Genomic DNA, 17613 nt, shown 5'->3' on the forward strand with positions numbered 1-17613 from the left:
TATGTCACTATAACTCAATGTGATGGGCACATTTTCTGGAGTTTTTCCTTCCAAGATATTTCATAATATTTATCTACAAAACATGTACATTCTCCTGAAAAGGCTGGTGCTGGGAGCAGATCCCCAGACAAATAACTGCAAAATCACATCTTACTCCCGTACTCATATCAAAGCTCTGTTTATTGGGTCAACAACGTTCCAGTCTATCGACCTTCATCAGGACCGAAAATATTTAATGACCAAAATATTCAAGGAAAACAACGAACATTAGTTTCAGCACTAATGCAAAAGGAACTGGTACTACAGTTCCTTTATCACTGTTGAGGGGGATTGTGGGAAGTAGTGAATCATGGAAGAGAGAAAATGCTTGGACTTTCCAGAATCAGCTAATGACTAATGACATGTTTATGTGCCTGAGCATGCAGATGCTGACGAGTAAATTTAGAGATTTGATAGTTTGTCATTTTGTCCACTTTCCAAAAAGTATGCAAACTGCAACTAGATGAAGACTATAAAAGTCAGCAGCACTTAAAGAAGAAGAACCCCTTAACTTATCTGTCTATCTAATCATATCTGTGTACTCATAGCAGAGAGCTTAAGGGCAGACACCACCAACAGACAGATTACACACCCTTTGGGGTACACAGTCCACAGTTGTAAAACCAAACACGGTCTATTTTCAAGAGGAAGTGTGTAAGCCAAGTTAAAATAAAATAAAAACACACACACAGAGTGACAAAGAAGACCCACCAAACTGAATTAAACCCAGTTATCTGAAGCTCCTTGGAGTTCAATTATCTAGTGACCCTGTGAGTCCAGCAGCACACCGGCTCCTCCTGTCGCCATCGCAGTGTCCAGAATAATTCACTAGGACCAGGACCTTTGGTGGTTTGTGGACTCAAAAACCACGTTCAAGTATGGTGTTCAGGATAAGCTACTCTTTTAGGTCAAGCAAACGTCTACCACATGTAGCACATCTTTTAAAATGACTTAAAGAAAGTATTTTTTTTTTCATTCACTCATAGTATAGATTGTAACCTACTTCCCTTCCATTCATGCATAGATGTATCTGCACAATACACAATGCTCTGTATCTCTCAGTTATACAGAATTTGTCATGCTGGCTGCTGTTTTTTTCTCCACGAAAACGTGTGGCGGCACATCCTGAAGGACGGCGCAGCTGTGAGCTGAGCTTTCATGTCTTCCTCCGACTTAGACAGATGCTGTGAGCTGCAACAAGATCCCATTCTCTCCTCCTGAGAGACAGAGGAGAGAAACCTTCAGCATAAACCTTCTGGTGCTTTGATTCAAATTAAAAATGCTGTTGGCGAATGAGTCCTAGTGCATGTTTAGGATAAACCTAACCACCAGACTTGAAAATGTTCAAATAAAGAAAACAGCTTTGAAATCCTGGGTTTTATTTAAAAGCCATACTCAAGAGCATTTCAGGGTCATTAAACAAAGAGAAGACACAACTGACATTTTGTGCACACACCACTGTACGGCTTTTACAATTCACAAGCACATAATATGATTTTTTTTTTTAAATGCAGCATGCAACTTCTTATGAGTGTGCAACATCCCACTACCAATGATAAACACAACACATGTAGACACAGTGCAGCAATAAAGTAAACAGTTTCTATCAAACACTAGTTCACTATGGAAAAACAGACTGTCAAGACGGATAGAAAAGGAACAATGGTGTCTGATGAACACAAGTGCACTGCAGTGAAAGAAAGCAGAGAGAAACAGGGAATAAATCCAGTTGTCAAAAATGGCCTCCTTTCTTATTTCCTATTCATGTTAGAGCAACTGTGGGTATTTGCCGAACATGTAAAGATAACAAGCTTTTGGATGTGAACAGACAACAAACCCACTTCTATCAGTTAAGGATAATGTTACAAGAGGAAGTCATTTGTCTCCTGATGGGATGCATCCCAGTTTATGAAGTCTAGTGCACTGCACTGAGACCAAGGCATTGAGGCAGCCATTCAACCTGATGACAGTGATGACATTGGTTTTGGCACTTAGGGATTGGAGGTAAGATAAACAAAGAAGCAACAGGAAGTGCTCGATAGGTTAAAAAAAAAAAAAAAAAAAAGTCAGACTGGGGGGAAGAGCCTGGGGTTTTGCATTCAGAAACGGGCACGGATTCTGTCCAATGGATCTGTCTCCCACATCTTAGCATCCCAAGCCTGAAACCAGCCAGTGAAAGTCGGAGGCTCTGCTCCCTGTTTGATGGTGGTGATGGGAAGTCCTCTGCGACCAGATGGGTCTGAGTCCACATACTCTTTTGCTGTAAGTGGAGAGACAGACAAAGTGAGAACACATATCTGACATCATAATTATGCAAAAACAACAGAAGAAATGTTAACACTAATCAACTTTTTGCCCACTAGGTTGTGAGAAAATCTGTGGCATATTACCACCATACAAAACTCCTGATTTCCTGAAATGTATTGACTCTTGCTGCTAAATGCACCACTATTTTCAACAGCTATTCATGGCTGGTGTCCGTCTGTTGTTTGCTGCTGGTCAGGTCAGTATTGCTTACTTCAGCTGCTGAGTTTAAGAATTGATGGGAATGGTGAGAAGGACTCATATAGGCAAAGTTATAGGGTGTAAAAACCAAAACATTAAGCCCCAAAAGGTTAAAAAGCTCAGAGGGGGACTGCACAGTCATGTGAGAGCTCTCTGCATTGACAGTTCCCCCCAGTGAAACCAAAACATTAACATCTCCCTCTGGTGGCTGGTTTCAGTTTAGGCCATGAGCCTTGGACACCTCCATGTTGGTGAGGACATGGGCAAAAACTGATTTAAGTTCACATCAAATACATTTTTTCCCAAAGATGGCCTTCGTTGTTTTGGATACTTCATATCATGCTGATGTATGTTCAAGTGTTAATCTTTCTCAATTTTTCTTTTCAAAGTTTGTTTTTTACTTGATCTTATAATAAGGGACACCATGACTGAGTCAAATGTTGTCAAATGACGTGTTTGGGCCGGACCGTAATACTGCGGCTCCACCTCCAAATCTCTTCTGCACAAATGACATCACCAGCACAACATGGCAGCACTTGTATCAGAGATGTTTCACCTTCACTTTTGTACAGCAGGAGGAAGTGGAGATGTGCTGTCCATCTTTACACACAATCATTGGTTTACCTTTCTTATTTAAGTTTTTTTTTTTCCTCCATTGTTAATATGAAAATATTGATTAATGCAGCTTTGAAATGTCATAGCCGAATATTCACTCACTGAAAACCTAACATATTAATACAGCCCTACAAATTGACTTCAGAGCAAGGAACTATGTTTAACACAAAGCATCATAAAAAATATTTAATGTTAATGTTCCATACATACAGTCATAATATGCACAGTGAGCATAGAAGACCTAAATATGATGCTTTATTTCCTTTATGTTGCTCATTAATAGAGAACTGTGTACTTGACTCTGTGTGATTAACATCATCAAGGTGTCAAAACCTGAGGTGGCCACCTGGAATAATGTGTCAATTGTAATTACTGTATCATAATTCAAGATGGCAAACTGTCCTGAAAGCTTAGTTTCGAACTACTCCTTTACTTGTATTTAGACATCAGTCCCACAGTAGCATCCTGAATAGTAGCTTACCACATTAAAATCTGATTTGAATAAACCTGCAATTAACATTTTCGCCACACATTTTTTAAATACATATAAAATTACATCCTATTTACTAAAATCCTTTCGTATTGTTATTAAAGACTGTGGTACTATATCTTAATGTAGTACCAATAATGACAGTAGAGTAGCAAATAGCAACGTTTAACCCTGATTCTAAATAAATACCATTTTTATTGTGAATTGAATTTGTGTAATGCTTTGGACCTACAATACTCTAATACTCACACTAACCTAATTCTAATACTAATATACAAAATGTTTCCTGTTATATGAATCAGTAATATTTGGCTAGTCAGAAATAATCTGAAGCGAGAGATAATATAATCTGAGTGACACATTTCTTCCTTAAGTGCAACTAACCTATTTTGGGAGCTCCCGTCCTCTCCTCTGCGTTGGCCTCGTTGCCGACCCAAAGGAAGATCTACAGGGAGGAGAGACAATACCCACAGTCATTAACACCTTCGACATCTACAAAGGCTGTTATGAGCAGCTCATAAAAATCAAAACCGGGAACTCATCTTACCTGGTCCCAGGTATCCAGGATCATGACATCATCAGTGGCCAGATCGGACTGTGTGAAGTCTCCTGGTACTTCTTCAACCTGAGAGAGCACAGGAGAAACCTTTGTGGGTGTTTGAATGTCACTATTTGTATTGCACAGTATTAAATGACTGTACATGTAAACCCTGGTGATCATTTCACTGTGTGACCTACAATGAGTCTTCCAGTTTTGTTGGAGCAGCCGAACAGACGTGGGGGTTTGATCATGTTCTGCAGACTCTTGGACGTCTGGTATTCCTTCTTGCCACCAAGAGCAGACCAGAATTCAGCTGGGAGGGAACAAAAACAACAGCAATCAGCTCCAAGTAATTTGCCCCATATTTGGTGTTTTGTTTCAAGAGGAAGTAAATCACATCCTCTTTGGGCCAATCAGCAACAATTTGCATCATCTTTTCAAGTCTGAGCTAAACCAGACCAGAAATATACCAGTTATATCTGATCAGCCCAGTCATTGTAACTGGTTAGAAGAGCTAGAGCAGCACGGCAAGACACGACATGTAGCGACATGACAGGACTGTGTAGCAGTAATGGCTGACAGTCTGTACTATTTAAACAACAAAACAAAGCTGAACAGTTTTTAATGCTCAAAATCATGTCACAATTAGGTCCAGTGATTTCATAGAGCTAATTTACATAACTGGCTTCAAAATGCTGCACACCCTTAAAGGAGACATATTATGCCCCTTTCCCACAAATTAAAATAGTTCCCAGGTGTCTTAAAGACATGTCTGTGACATGCTTCGGTCAAAAATTATGCCAAGGATCAAACATCACAGCTCTCTTTTCATCCTCTTTAAAACAGCCTTGTTCAGAACGGCTGGTTTCAGTGCCTATTCCTTTAAATGCAAATGAACCACTGTTTGCCCCGCCCCTTCTACCGGTCCCAGGTAGGGGTGGTATTATGCAAATTCGAAAACTAATGACATCATTGTCAGACAACTGAGGGAACAACTCATAAAACCACATGGATTTTAACTTAGGGGGGCTTATTACAGTTTTTTTTTTGTCAGTTCTCACATTTTGAGGGCCAGAAGGCAAGACAAACACCCAAATATATATTAAAGAGCCTTCAAAAAGTGTTATTTCCATAATATGTCCCCTTAATGGCTAATGAGGATAATGCTCACTCATATACATATATGTAGGTGTTGCATACTCCCTTCACAATAAAGTTAATCTGAGACTCGTTTCATTGGTGCACGTGTATGGAGTTACAATCTTGCTAAGATAATCAATCAATCAATCAATTTGTTTATTTCGGGCATGTCAATTTAAATCACCATCATCACACTTCATCTTAGTTCAAATAATACAATACACATGGCCGAAAGGGAAAGCGGGAGAAGCAAAAGCTTATCTAGTCCCGCCCCCATTACCCACAGTAATACATAATAATTTGTCCTTTCTGTTGTTGTGTATTGGACACCCACCTGGCTCCTTGCCCTCTGACACATTGGTGGGACTTCCACCCAGGAAGCCCACCACATGTTTGGCTGCCTCCATTTCCTCATCACTGGCCCCCACCCCCCGCCACACAAACACAGCGCTTGGGGTTTTCAGCACGAACGTATCATTGGTGTTCAGATTGGACGCGGTGGCCTCGGCCTGAGGAAACACATGCAGGATTGGTGAGAAATGGGCGACAATAAGACATTTCTACATCAAGAACTCGGAGGGGGGGGGGGGGGGGTGTAGGTACAGCTCACCTCGACAGCCCGGGTAGCACGGGAAGTGCTCTGTCGGATGTGGAAGAGGCGAGTGCTGCCGGCCTGAGACTGTCCACCTTTGCGTGACGTTCCTCCGCTGTGGATGATCATGGGTTTGCCCTGGAACAGGCTCATCAGATGTGGAGGCTCCTGACCCTGAGTCACTCTCACCTGTGGACAAAGCCATTAAGAAACGTCACCACTAGTCTACTTCAATGTTTTACACAACTACATAAAATGATAAGATCAGATAATCAGACTATTGCTGAATGTGTCTGTACATTTTAGAAAACTCCTGCCAATTGCCTACAATTAATTTCTTAATGATCTATTAGCATACCTACATCTGCTTTACAGCTCATCTTTATGACATTAATGCAGTTTAATGTATCAAAAATGTTGAACTTTGACCCAAACAACTCTATTATGGCCAGAAAGATTGGGTTGTCATCTTGTGCAGCGAGTGTTGCAGTTTGAGTTGAGTTGAACAACAAAAATTACAGCAGCACTGCCCTCTGCTGGTCATCCACGGTTGTTTGTTTTTCACAGCAAAGAAGTGAAGTTACTTCTCAGATCTTTGGTTGTGATCAGTTGTACTAGATTATCCATAACAAGAGATTTGTGGGGATGGACCTTCATCACCACTTCACCACTGAATATCATTTGTTGTAATGTAATATTCAGATTAGTTCTCAGTTTTGATACTTAAACTGCAACTTCCAAAATCCCCTACACAAATTTAGAGAACTCACCGTTGTATATTAAAATCTGCTTCCAGGAAGAGAAACTCCTAGAATAACTGAGTAATTGTTCCCGCTGACACTAGATGATCTAATCATCTCATCATATTCAAACCAAGATGGGACTGAATGGACTTGTTTTAATAATAAAAAGGTAAAGCAGCGTGTTGTCACGTAGAGCTAACCTGAACTGGGGATCCTCCCATTGAGTCATCCAGCTTCACAGTGAGGAACGCTGAAGCTGCCAGTTCGTCCTGTGTGCACTTCAGCCCCTGCCTGACACACACACACACAGTCCGGGTTATTTTCCTGGAAGAGTGTTTTTCACTGGTGTAGACTGGGTGTGGTGGGGTTATGTGTGAACACACTCTCATGCTGTATGAGACGTTCATGTTTGTGGAAATGTTTTCTTTCGACCCACCAGGTGTATATGATGTGCTGCTCCCGCCCTCCCTGTCTGTAGCTGTAGAGGATGAGGTAACAGTCTCCGCCATAGAAGTGACCGTAGGAGGAAGGATCCACAGCCACCTTTTCACCATTCTCCACCCTCCAGATCTGAAAGCGAGACGACTACATCCATTTTACACAACAAACCACCACCACATTAAGCTGCCTTTGTCATGTGTCCTCCCCGCTTGTTTTGAACATGCACGTACCTGGACTTTGCCTTTGCCGTCGTCCACCATGCCGTGCTGAGCTGCCATGACTTTGTTGGAGTGCAGGGTGGAGGCGTCGAACGGCACCTGTTCCACTTTGGCGATCCGGCCGATGGCGTAGGCCTTGCTGGGGCCCGTCGTCTCGTCCCTGTCCCGCCAGTCGCTGAAGAACTGCTTAAACAGAGTCGTCTCCGCTCCTGCAGGGAGAACCTGGAGCTGCAAGAGGGACAGGAGTTTCAGCTTGATGGACTTTTTCCAAGTGTGTGTATTTTTTGTCACAATATTTGAGTTAGTAAGTACACATCAGCTTTACCTGTGTCTTATTGGAGTATCCTTTGTCTTTGATGAACTTCTGACCTGCTGCCATGGCTGCCTTTCGCTCTGACATGTTGGCCTTGGGGCCTGGTTCAAGCCAAACGAGGAGGATGTGATGAGAAATACAACATAACATTGATTTGACTTGAGAGAGATACTATATCATATACTACCTTATACAGTACATATTAAATATTAAAAGGCATTTGTCTGGGCAGGTTTATACCGGCATTATTAACTGCACAGGCTCCATCTCCTCCGGGAGGCTCAAAAACTTATCAGACAAGTCTCAACACAGACAATAATTACTGTAGAGTTGGTCGTACCAGCTAATGATTACCAGTAAATTGTGTATAAGCTAATACAACAGTATTCAGCCAGAATTTTAAAATATCGGACCGAATCGGGGACAGAACAGCTGTTTTCCTTGTATTTAGCTTGGAGGCACGGCTAGTTGTGGACACACATTTTCCACATAAACTCTTCCTAATTTGTGGAAGGAAAAAATAGCTGTAAGGACACGGGGAGAAAACTAACAGCTTGTGTTCTGTGTTCGTTTGACGCCATTTTCTGGCGTGTTACTGAGTCTATGATGCTGTCGGCACCTTTCCATACAAAGATGTTCCTGTCCACCCCGTTGTCCAGGATGTAACACTCCTCAGGAGACAACATGGCCTGCTTGAAGGGACTGGATGGAGCCACAGACGACACCGTCATCGAGCCAGATGCATCAGAGATCTACAAATCAGAGGAACATCATCAGCTGCCAGCTCGGCTTACTTTTAATTTTCTACAGTAAATGCATTTGGGATGTAAAGGTACAGACTGAAATCACATGAGATACACATAAGACTCATAGTGTGTAAAAACATAGTGTTTTGTTTGTTTGTTTGTAACTGAACTCCAGGGTATAGATGCAGTCTTTGAAAATAATTATCAGTGTTTCATAAATTGTCTCGTAATTCAAATCTATGAGTATGTTCACAACTCATTAAACCTTTGTGTTGGCTCTATTAGAGTTTGGTAACTATCTCTATTTGAATTACAAAATGCAGCACTTGTGTTACTCACCATGTAGAGGGCACCCTTCTTCCTGTTGGAGGTGTCCACCCTGTCGTCATCAGGAGTGCTGGGGGCAATGGTGGTTTTGGGCCCCAGAGCCTACACAACAGCCACAACAGAGGAGTTAACTATTGTGTTCATCTTTTTCTCATAAATATTACCTGTGCTTCAAATCATAAAGACGTGTCTTTTGTCACTGATAAAGGGGAAAGCCTTAGCTGTGATTTGTTCTGATGACTGTATTGTAGAGCTTTTATCTGATTATAAATGAATCCAAACCACCCTCCCTTCCTCTCACTCTTCATTAGGCCTCCTCTCTGCAGTTCACCCCCCTCTGTCATTGTAAAGAACGTGTTTACAAAGCAGCCTCAGTTGGCACAGAGTTGGCACATGTACAGCGCCTTACAAAGGACACAATTGTGACCACTCGTTCCCACGCTGACCAACTCACTGGCCATGAAATGCATCAATGACACTTATAGATTCGACCACCTCAGGGGTGTAAAACGCACTGGGTTAAGGGCTTGTGAGTGTGTGTGTGTGTGTGTGTGTGTGTGTGTGTGTGTGTGTGTGTGTGTGATTGTGTGTTACCTCTGTGATTGCTGCTGTCTCCTCCCCCTCCTCCACCATGTGCAGTTTGGCTCTGCCGTTCCTCTCATTGTCTCTGATGTCGATGGCGACCCCGGAGGCCTTCAGCCTCTCGAAACGGTTACACTCACTGCCACACCACTGATAGACGTCCTGCAGGGAGAGGGAAAGAGATGGTCCAGTGCTTTAGTCCTGGAGGATTTGGTGACAACTGTGGTTGGTGGTGGTACAGCAACTACTGTCTAACACTTCAAATCCCAGAATTCAATTCAATTCCAAACTACCATGTCAGAAATGTTGCAAAAAAAATTACAGCGCAGCCAAACAATCAAATGAGTAACCATGAGGTTAAAATCACAAAGTGTAATGCTGGAATACATGATACTTCACTCACAGCGAATCCTTCATGTGTATGCAAATTAAAAGTATGTCAAATATATAAATGACAGCATAGTGCATAGGCTATGAGGTTTGTTAATAGGGCTGGGACGATATGCTTTTCTCCCGATTTGATTCTGCTACGATTTTTTGGATGCCGATTCAATTTAAATTGCAATTCTACGATATTGCAGATTTTCGCGATTTTTAGTCTGCATTTTTAACACCAGTGAAACAGTTGAATGATTATGATTTTCTACAGACTATTCCAGGAACCATCACATGTAAGTCCGTTTTTAAGATTTATTCAGCAGCAATATCTCTTTTCCAACGCCTGGACTGCATAAAAGAGGCAAAAATAATATAGAAAAAACAGGCTATTTCTATACAGAGTATAGAAAAAACAGGCTTCTGAAACCTTTCTGACTAAATGAGGTAAACTGCTACATTTTAACATTTATCTGCACACACAAATACTGTAGGAGCCTATAAATTAGGCTAACATACTCCATTATAAAGTGAACTTAAACCCTTTTCAAAACCTGGACTCTCTGTATGTAAAAAAGGCAAACAAATGCACATTGCACAATATATAAAAAAAAATAACAATAATAATAATAATTTAAAAAAAAAAATTTGAAAAAAATAATTGATTTAAAAATCGTCCAAAAAAATATTGCGATACTTAGCTATGTAAATCGATTTTTTCTCCCACCCCTTTGTTAATGTGGAAAAGTGAGTTTGACAGAAGCAAACACCCAGCCACAAACTATGTATTTAACAGATCTCACCTTCCCCAGGTCGATGATGAAGCAGTCGCCCTTGTTGAAGCTGCTCCAGGCCAGATCCACTTCTGTCGCCCTGATGGCTCTCCGGCCCTTGACATGCAGGAGGCGCTTGACGTTCATGTCATTGGTCACCACATGCTGAAAACCTGAGGCCACACCCCCTTTCTGCGACAAAGAAAAACAATTCAGGTCATGCAGACTTTCCGGCTTCATTCACAGTGTGTATGAGGACAGTTCAGGGAGGAAATGTAACAGCATGTGCCACTGTTTCGGCTCACAAATGCAGGTTTAAGGCAGGATGTATGGAGTCAGATGATGTCATGAGACACAGCGTTTGCAGCATGGTGAGGGTGAAATGAGTTTTACACAAAACCGTAAAACTTCAAAGGACAAAAGGCTCTATACTAGTGCCAAATAATGAGATTAGCTGACAGTAAATCACAGCCATGGAACCAATAAACCTTATCAAATGGATGAAATGAAACTAACATGATGCCTGCTTCTGGACAGAAGAAGGATCATGTACCTGGGAGGCTGGATTGTCTCGTAATGTGCCGTCCTTGGTGAAGCCATTAAACAAAACAGGTATTTACAAGAAATGCAAATTAAATCTGCAAGAGAGCAACAGACACACTCTCTGCTAGACAAAAGCTAGACATGTTTGGCGAGCGTTCAACAAGTAGAAAATAAAGCAAATGTCATGAGAACAAAAACCAAGAGGGGGCCTCCTATTTCTTAAAATGGCCTTTGAGGGTTTTACATTTACCCACAAAAGCAGAGTCTTGTTTGCATAGTGACTATACAGACCTCAATGGAAACCACATTCATGTTTTTTGTTTTTTCCCTCAAGAAAGAAGCAGTAAAATTTTCCATGGCAACAATGCCGGCACTGTTTATTCTAATGGAAGTATTGTTTCCCAAAAGTGGAGTTACCAAAACTATGAAGAGATAATGAGGTTTAGTTCTGTTCCTCACTGTTTTTCAGATTTTCTGAAGCGTGTGCGTGTGGACTGGCTTTCTGCACATGTGCACTGCAGAGTTTCCATCCTCAACTCTCCAAAAGTAGTAAACAAGTCGCTGGGTTAATTACACCTAACTAAAGCCAGGAGGGGGTTTGGATGGTATTCATGGAAATGAGAAACAGACGCCTGGTAAAAGTGGCTTCGCTTGTGTCTTTTCAAACGTCTTCCTTTTGCACAGGCCGGTTGACTTGGTTACGGTCTAAGCCAGTGAGCCAGACACACCCTTGGATGTAAATAGCAAAAGGGGGAATGTTGTGTCTTCTCTCTGAACTTCAGACTCATCAGCTTAACTGCATGTCGAAGTTCACGGGACTCTGACAATAATTAAACCCTGTTGATATATTTAGGTCAAAGAAGCTTCTGAAACAGATTCTTCTCCCTTTTCTATGTTTTTAGACATCACAAATTTAATCACTGTAAATGCTGAAAGAAATGCGTCACTCCTTATCCATGCAGTCATTATCTAATATGATCTGTTCGTTCAGAAAGCGATTTTCCTTTGGAGACACAATACTGCGAGTGTTTCAAAACCAGACCAGGAGTCTACAGTCTGTTGCCAGTGGCTTTGTGTGGTTGCAATTAGGCACAGCAGTAAACGTTACCGTCAGCACTGCTATGCTAACATGTGCACCACGACGGTGCCAACATGCTCATGTTTAGCAGGCATAACGTTAAAGCTGTACAGAAAAGAAAACTGAATTTGAGCCCACTGTGGGTCCTAACACTAGTGTAATAACTCATCTTTCAGACGATGTAGGCCAAACTTTGTGCAAAATTCTATCTTTGATTAAATCCGGGATGAAAGTGTGGAATTTTTTTTTTTGCAGTGGATAATGCAGGCACACGAATTATACGTCAGCCTGCTCACGTTTCATCAGCCACTCATATTGGATCCGTCATCCGTCAATCAAACATCTGAGACAACACACACACACCGAGCTCTGTCTCGCCCCGAGCTTTGAATATCCCGCCTGCTCGATAACGACCAATCAGATTTGTTTTCCTTACTCGGGTAAACTCATGCGGTAACTCGTGGAAACTCGGCGCGACAAACGGCCATTTCTGTACACCTTTAACCTTGCTCATTATCTAAGTTTAGCGTGTTAGAATGCTAATATCAGCTAATTAGCACTATATACACTTTTTTCTTTAGTTGTTGTTTTCTTATTGTCTACATCAGAATCAACCTGCAACCCCCCTGATTTATCTTGTGACCCCTTGTGGGGGCAACCCTAATGTTGAGAATATCATTGATAGTGACACCATTAATGCAAAGCTGCTCACCTGATACTTGATGCCTGACTTGAAGTACCCCAGGAAGGTGTTGGATTCGTGGTTCTGCACCTCCCTGAACTGCACCGGCCCACCACCCAGGAAGTCATCCAGCTGTGTGGCAAAGATGGCCGCTGATCCACTTTCATCCTGTGAACACTCGTCCCCTGCAGAGACGAGATTATCTGCGCTCAAGTAGCTTGTTTCTGTCAAGTGCTTCACATCGATGTTTTTTTTAAAGTATATTTTTGGGCTTTTATGCCTTTATAGATAGTACAGTTGAGACAGACAGGAAATGGGGAGGCAGAGAGAGGGGGGATGACATGCAGCAAATGGCGCCCGACGCGGGACTCGAACCGGGGCCGACCGCAGCGAGGACTGTGCCTCTATACATGGGGCGCCCGCTCTAACCACTATGCCACGCGACGCCCCTTCACATCGATGTTTGATCAAGTTTCACACAAACACATTAAGTCTCTTTACATTAATGGAGAAAACTTTAGATTCTGCTGTGACCCTAAGAGACCTCTGAGTCGGGAGCGGAGCCTTTGAATCGGATCAAACCACATCTACAGAGGATCTTTGAATCCTGCTATTACTGTCAGAAGGCACACAACGTGGATTAAACTATGCCATAACTTTACATGACTAACGTGGATCTCAGACAGAGGGATTAATTATTCTTGCATGTTATTTCTAGTCTAACTTCTTCCAGATGGCTGCAGTGGGAGCAAAGAACTAAAAGCCTGTGCGTGTGAGTGTGTGTGTGTGTGTGTGTGTGTGTGTGTGTGTGTGTGTGTTCTGGCACAGGAAAACGCTGGCAGGGAAGAGCACAAACATGCAGGGACCAGTGCCTGTTCGCTGTGGCCTACAGAGGTATTCCATGTGTGAGTCATGCCGCGGTTTAGTTTAGGCCTCTGATTTAGTTATGTAACTGAAAAGTTACAGGGCATGAGAAAAGGATTTTGCCTTCAGTTTATTTTAAGTACTCAAAGTTAAATGTCTGTGTGCTCTGTTCATGCCTGGACTAAGGGACACGTGAGGAGAGGAATTTCGCAAACTGGTGTGACTTTTAGAAAAAAAATTCTGCGACTCATTCATTGGAGGATGTTTAAGCTCTGAGATCAGATGCATCATCTGATCTCCTGTTACTTCAAAGACCACAGGAAGTTTCACTTCTCTAGTCTTAGTGTGTCTGTGTGGGTCTAAGTATTAAAGCGCATGTGCTGTATGCATACCAGCTTTAGAGGAGATAATTGTTCACCACTTCAGCAGCCAATAGTTTATAAGCACATAAAAATAGGAATTTCCTTTGGTGAGCTCACATATAAGATAAACCAAACATGAACTTCACAAAACTGTAACACATAACATAAGAGAAAAACTGATGAAACCACACAAGGACAAGTGTCAAGCAATAACCCCCTCCATAAAAAACCTGGGGGAAAAACAACAATAGAATTGGGGAATATCCTGCAGTTAAATCGCTTCCGCTCCCAAATGGGTTGTTCATGATTTCTCAAAAACAAAATGTAAGACCTGTTCCTGTTTTGAAAACAGCGATGAAAACATACATTTCATCAGGTAAGACAAGCGTCCTAAACAAGTCAAAAGTGTGTTGAGTGTGTTGGGAGTCTACCATGTCCCCACATGACCCTGACGTGTGCCTCGTCGTGCCTTACCGAGCCACATGTGAATGTTGTATGAAGGTGCTGAGGTGGTGAAGAGCAGCAGGTAGGCGTCCCCGGAGTAAAAGCTGCCGTGCAGGGTCTTGGGAACCGGCTTCAGGTCCATGTTCTCGATACGCCACACCTGCAGCCCCGGCGTCTTCCCTGCACCCACAAACTCCTTATGGGAAACCATGATGGCTCTGAAAGAGAGAGAGAGAGGAGATGACAGGTCAGAAATATGGAGATGCTTCTAAACAGTGGGGGGTCACAGGACACACAACATGAAACCACAGGGAGTGGTTTTAATGTCGTAATGCTTAACCCAAGCGAAACATACGAAGGAGGAAGCTGTTTTGCAGCACGAATATTGGGTCATGTCATCTGTGGGTACCTGAGAAGCAGGTGCTTGAATAGTTGTGGTTAAGAGCTGAGAGAAACTAAATTTTTGTTAATAATAGCTGTCATCTTGACATGAGGTAAACATGTTTACTGCTTAGTGCTTACCATATAAGGTGCTAAACAGACAAACTAGTTTTCAAACTTCCAGTAACTCACTGCTGCTGTCACATCTGTTGATTATTACTATGCATGAACCACTGTGCTGACTTCAATACATTAATTACATGCTGACTTTGAAGTTTTCACATAATCTGGGGGAGTAAATTATAGGTTAATGGTAAAGTACATCTGCTGCTTTGGCTAGTAAAACCCCATTGTATCATCTCAAAAGTCAAAACCAGGGTTGATTTTTATGAAAAATTTGGAGATGCTTTCATTTTTAAACAGCGTTGACCCTTGACCTCTTGAATCAGCACACCAAAGTCCATAAAAATGTATAAATTGTCACATAGGTGTCAAAAAATAGTAAACGTGTGTGAAGTGAATGTGTTTTTCACAAGTGAAACCAGACCGCAGAGGGAACTTTGCACCATTATCAGTTGTTATTTAGTCATAACTTGATACCTGTGCCAACTTTATCACCTTACAGTTAGGTATCAACATGGGGCAACATGCATGATCTAACTCTCACCTAACTAATAAATATTTATAGCTCCCATGAAGTGAAAATAAAGTTTGAGTACTGTACATGAGGGGTGTGTTCTAATTAACAAATCGAATGTAAAAACTACTCTGCAGTCAAAACTCTTTGGTCTCACAAGACCTTACATCCAGAGCTACAGGAAGTTTGCTCAAGAAAACGTCTTTACATCATGATGAGAGAGGTCTGCCAGATTATACAGATTACTGTTTCCCCCGCTTACACAAGAGCCAGATTACAAGGCGGCGGCGGCAGCAGCAGGATTATTGCTGCAGTGAGGCTGACGTCGACCGTGCTCACAGAACGTCCACTTCCTCACTACCGTAATACACCAGAGCTTCAAGAGCACTGTTCTGTATACTTTACCCTGTGATCCACTTTAACTGCACCCTGCACCTGCTTATTTGTGCAAGGTGTATTATCTAAAGGTGGATGTTGAAAAGTTAGATTATACCCGATACACCATGCAGAGATAAAACAAACAGTCACACATCATCACCACCGCCTGACAGAATATTATTATTATTATTACAGTGGAGTTTGTTCAGACAGGAGTTAAATGTAGCTCATGTTTCAGTGCAGTGAGAAGAAAACACCCAGTGGACTTCCTGTAACAGGCTGATCAATAAATACTGCATCACAGGCAAGTGCTGCAGAGACCACTTCTTCCTCTGGACAGTAAGTGTCTGGAAGCAGCTGCACCGGTAATAACACTGACATGAGCATAATACTGCAGGTCTGTGGGGATCAGTGCAGACAAGAGAAGAGATGTCTGCTGGGAAGAGCATCTCTAATGAAGAGACTGCATGTAATCTGCTGCTGCTGCTGGAGACTTCCTGTGTTTATTTAATCTGAGAGGTGAGTCTGTCTATGATAAAAAAAAAAAAATTTAAAAAGCAGAGCAGATTCCAGGATCCATTCATAGTTGTTTTTTCCCCCATTAGTACTATTACCCACTGCCAACTCTCTAGGCAGACTTTTTTTTTTTCTTTTTTTTTTGTATTACATAACCTCCAAACTCCAACTTTACAACTTCCTACATTTCTAACTAGTTTTTACGTTTCACCCACAGACGAGAATATTGTTTTTCACTAAATATAATAAACAATGCATGCAGTCTGTTCCTATAATAAACCTAAACGTCCAGCCCTGGTACTTCCCGTCCATTCATTGGCTGCGGAGAAGCTCAGTCAGCGACTCAGAAAAAGAAAAGCGAAATGAACCGAGACTCTGCACATCTGGAAATGAAATCACTCACAACTTTTACAATCAAAGTCCCAACTACACATCGGCAACAACACTTAGCCTCGATGTAAAGAAATCCTGCACGCTTTTAAGAAGAAAAAAAAAAAAAAAAAGCTGCCACAGATATTAAAGCCCGGAAAGTCACAAAAAGGTGGATGCATGTTGACTTGCTGAACTCACAGTTGGCGAGAGGAAACACGCAGGAGAAGAGACGGAGACGGAGTGGAGCAGAACCGCTGGTGGTGGAGGCTGTGGAGGTGGGAGTGAACGGACCGTGGAGAGTTTTGTATGTTTTAATGTGTAGATGAGAAGGAGGGGGAGGAGGAGGAGGAGGAGGAGGAGGAGGAGGAGGGAGTGTTCAGCCTGCACGGCTCTGAGGAGGAGGAGGAGGAGTGAGAGGAAGCACTGATTGGTGGACACGGGCCGCAAAAGATGTAGATGCTACACAGCAGCTCGTGTTGAGCTCAGGGACACAAAATGTTTTTTCTTTTCCACTGTTGTCAGAACGGCCACTCCACTCCACCAGCCTTTTTTATTTGCAGTGCAGATTATGAAGTGTTCAAAGTGGGAGGGACAAAGTTTATCAAGACAGGGTTGCAGTTTAATCAACAGCTGGTCTGTTTGACTTTGGCTTGAAGGAAAAGTGAGACAGACTGAAAAGTAACAGCGAGGAAAAGGTGTCTCCCTTCCTTTAATTTCCTGGAATGCAGCAAAAACAGGATTTGGGCTAAATGGAAAGAGAGAGTCAACACGGAAAAGTGATTTCTCTAGTTTCAGTTTTTAAGAGATTCAAAAAAAAAAGCCTTCCAGCTTCAAAAACTAGGACTGCAGACATTACACATCACGAATAACCATTAAATAAATAGAGGATGCAAAATATTGACTTAGCCTGCTGGGA

At 42.1% G+C, this 17613-nt stretch overlaps 1 protein-coding gene across 2 annotated transcripts; it reads right to left on the reverse strand.

The window, feature by feature from the left end:
• Positions 1–1401: 1401 nt before the first annotated feature.
• On the reverse strand, positions 1402–16980 carry scinlb (scinderin like b). 2 transcript variants are annotated; one of them, XM_085804271.1, is made up of 17 exons: positions 16896–16980; positions 14444–14631; positions 12774–12928; positions 10471–10632; positions 9305–9454; positions 8723–8812; positions 8257–8389; positions 7650–7738; positions 7337–7552; positions 7102–7235; positions 6866–6956; positions 5941–6111; positions 5665–5839; positions 4388–4503; positions 4197–4274; positions 4034–4094; positions 1402–2299 (listed from the first exon to the last, which is right to left on the reverse strand). In XM_085804271.1, exons 2-17 carry the CDS (start codon positions 14622–14624, stop codon positions 2139–2141), a joined length of 2163 nt encoding a protein of 720 aa, XP_085660397.1. In that variant the 5' UTR covers positions 14625–14631; positions 16896–16980; the 3' UTR covers positions 1402–2138. The 2 variants fall into 2 exon arrangements, with proteins under 2 accessions (XP_085660397.1, XP_085660396.1); XM_085804270.1 differs by having other exon boundaries at positions 7102–7250.
• Positions 16981–17613: the final 633 nt, after the last annotated feature.

Source organism: Trachurus japonicus, chromosome 17, assembly GCF_045865225.1.
Source record: "Trachurus japonicus isolate A0001 chromosome 17, Traja_1.0".
Lineage (NCBI taxonomy): Eukaryota > Metazoa > Chordata > Actinopteri > Carangiformes > Carangidae > Trachurus > Trachurus japonicus.

Excerpts from the sequence above, each read along its gene's own strand:
- scinlb (XM_085804270.1), bottom strand. The coding sequence starts at position 14,624 with ATGGTTTCCCATAAGGAGTTTGTGGGTGCAGGGAAGACGCCGGGGCTG. Across the intron at positions 10,633-12,773 it reads AGTCAGGCATCAAGTATCAG|AAAGGGGGTGTGGCCTCAGG; the intron begins GTGAGCAGCTTT and ends TCTTTGTCGCAG. Across the intron at positions 7,553-7,649 it reads GATACTCCAATAAGACACAG|CTCCAGGTTCTCCCTGCAGG; the intron begins GTAAAGCTGATG and ends TCCCTCTTGCAG.